The 2,736-nt window shown below is 38.8% G+C and overlaps 1 protein-coding gene across 1 annotated transcript; it reads right to left on the bottom strand.

The window, feature by feature from the left end:
- Nucleotides 1-829: 829 nt before the first annotated feature.
- LOC112741587 (chalcone synthase) lies at nt 830-2,357 on the bottom strand. Its single transcript, XM_025790602.3, has 2 exons — nt 2,063-2,357; nt 830-1,977 (listed from the first exon to the last, which is right to left on the bottom strand). Exons 1-2 carry the CDS (start codon nt 2,238-2,240, stop codon nt 986-988), a joined length of 1,170 nt encoding a protein of 389 aa, XP_025646387.1. The 5' UTR covers nt 2,241-2,357; the 3' UTR covers nt 830-985.
- Nucleotides 2,358-2,736: the final 379 nt, after the last annotated feature.

A 2,736-nucleotide genomic window follows, 5' to 3' on the forward strand; every position in this document is an offset into this window, starting at 1 on the left:
TAACAATATTTTTTTCCTCTATTTCTGCAACAATAAAAAAGAAGGAGAACCAGAGAAGAAAAGCTACATAACTTGCTGGATTTTCTCTCTGCACGAAGAGGAAGACGAACTACTGCGTACTAAAGGTAACTTATATGTATACAGCAGCAACAACCAAATCGGACAGTCCGACCGCGTCTTCGCATTTCAAATTTTTTAACAACACTAATCGGACCGTCCGATTAGTTTCACGCCATTTCCTCTCTCCTAAAATCGGTCCCAGCGATTTCAGTACTCCCCTCGCACAAATCGGACCGTCCGATTTGTACCCTCTCTCTCCTCAATGAAATCAGACGGTCCGATTTCTTCACACTAACAAACAAAACTTCAACGCCGTCACACCACCGTAAATCCCCCCAAAACAATATAACTTAGGCTAACTCACACATTAAAATCATATCCAAAAAAAACAGCGCTTTTTATCAAGACATACTTTAGTTTTTTTTTTTTTTTTTTTTTCAGAAATTTCAATGACATGATCAAAATTGCTCAATCCAGAACTTTTTTTTTTAAATAGTTAGAAGAGCTTGGTATATTTATCCTCTGTTCAGATTTTTTTTATTGAACTGATCATACAATAGTCTATAATCATACATATCCAAAACCTAGTCCATCATGCAGGAACCAGAGCCGATGACCATGTTTTATCCCATTAATGCAGTTTTAACTGTGTTAATTAAGTTACCATGCACACAAGAACAAATATAGACACCTCTGGATCATTCAAATAATCGTATACTGCATATTCTTGATTAAAAGATTCTTTTGCGGTATGTATGTATCTGAGTCGTTGCTTTCAAACTGAGAGGGTATATATTATTCAACATAATTAATTTTTGTACCAATAGACATTGATACAATACATTATTTAGCTGGACATACATGCACCATATACAAAATAAAACGATATATAACATACATAAGATCATAAATTAGCGAGGCCAATTTATGTAGCCACACTATGCAGAACAACAGTTTCAATGGTTAAACCGGGACCAAAGCCAAACAACACACCCCATTCAAACCCTTCACCGGTGGTTTTAAGTCCTTCTTCAACCGATTTCTTTCTCATCTCATCCAATATGAACAGCACACATGCACTTGACATGTTACCATAATTACTAAGCACATCTCTAGTGGCTTTCATCTTCTCCGGTTTCAAGTTCAACTTTTCTTCGACTTGGTCCAAAATCGCAGGCCCACCGGGATGTGCAATCCAAAATATCGAGTTATAATCAGATATTCCCAATGGATCAAAAGCCTCGGTGAGTGCCTTGTTGATGTTCTTCGAAACAATCGAAGGAACATCCTTGAGAAGATGGAAAGTAAGCCCAACTTCACGAAGGTGGCCATCAATGGCGCCTTCGCTGTCGGGTGCAAGTGTTTGAGCAGTCCAAACAAGCTCGAATATCGGCTTCTCAATCTCCGGCAATGGATCCGAACCAACGATAAGCGCGGCGGCTCCGTCACCGAACAATGCTTGTCCTACAAGACTATCCAAGTGTGTTTCACTTGGACCACGGAATGTAACCGCCGTTATCTCAGAACAAACAACAAGAACACGTGCACCCTTGTTGTTCTCCGCCAAGTCCTTGGCCAAACGGAGAACGGTGCCGCCGGCGAAGCAGCCTTGCTGGTACATCATGTACCTCTTGACGTATGGCCGGAGGCCTAAGAGTTTGGTGAGTCGGTAATCGGCACCGGGCATGTCGACGCCGCTGGTGGTGCAGAAGATCAAGTGTGTTATCTTTGACTTTGGTTGCCCCCATTCCTTGATGGCTTTTGTTGCAGCTTCTTTGCCCAGCCTTGGAACCTCCACAACCACCATGTCTTGCCTTGCATCCAATGATGGTGCCATGTATGCACACATGTTAGGGTTTTCCTTCAGCATCTCTTCCGTTAAGTACATGTATCTCTTCTTAATCATTGACTTATCACCTGAAACAATACGCTAACCCTTGAGTTCTTCACAATGCTATATATGTATAATTAAACAGCAATTAATTCATTAATTAATACATACACATGCGTTGGAACTTTTTCTTAAGGTCGCTCATGTGTTCGCTATTGGTGATTCTGAAGTAGTAATCCGGATACGTGCTTTGATCAACGCAGTTCGGTGGTGTTGCTGTTCCAATTGCCATTATAGTTGCAGGACCTTCTGCTCTTTGAGCCTTGCGAATCTCAGATACATTCACCATTGTTTCTTATTAGGTTAATGCAGAAGCTTTTGCTAGATAGTGGAAAGCTGATAGCATGTCCTGAAGAATTGTTATGGAAAGATGAGATTTTATAGGCACCAAAGTGTGAAGGATGTGTGATGAATAGGTGCAGTGGGTAGCTGAGCATCACGTGCTTCACTCTTAATTACCATTATGTTCATGTCACGATGAAATTTTTTCAAAGAAAAAAAGTGTTTGAATTCTTTTTATTTAAATTATATTCATAAGTGATCTTATTAAATCAATTTAAATTGAACTAGTAGTTAGTTTATTAATCTATTTACTTACATAAAAATATAGGTAGACAATGAAAATATTAAACTATGTGAACAATAGATATATCGGATGTTCAATTTTTTAGGTGTGCAGATAGTTATTCTAATATTAAGATTTAGCTGAGTAATTTAGAGTGTAGTACGTTTTACTTGAATTTTAGTCAACTTTAGGACCCGTTATTTATGTTATTCAAGAAAGT

This window comes from Arachis hypogaea, chromosome 14 (genome assembly GCF_003086295.3).
Source record: "Arachis hypogaea cultivar Tifrunner chromosome 14, arahy.Tifrunner.gnm2.J5K5, whole genome shotgun sequence".
In the NCBI taxonomy this organism is placed as follows: Eukaryota; Viridiplantae; Streptophyta; class Magnoliopsida; order Fabales; family Fabaceae; genus Arachis; species Arachis hypogaea.

Excerpts from the sequence above, each read along its gene's own strand:
- LOC112741587 (XM_025790602.3), bottom strand. The coding sequence starts at position 2,240 with ATGGTGAATGTATCTGAGATTCGCAAGGCTCAAAGAGCAGAAGGTCCT. Across the intron at positions 1,978-2,062 it reads GAAAAAGTTCCAACGCATGT|GTGATAAGTCAATGATTAAG; the intron begins GTATGTATTAAT and ends GTATTGTTTCAG.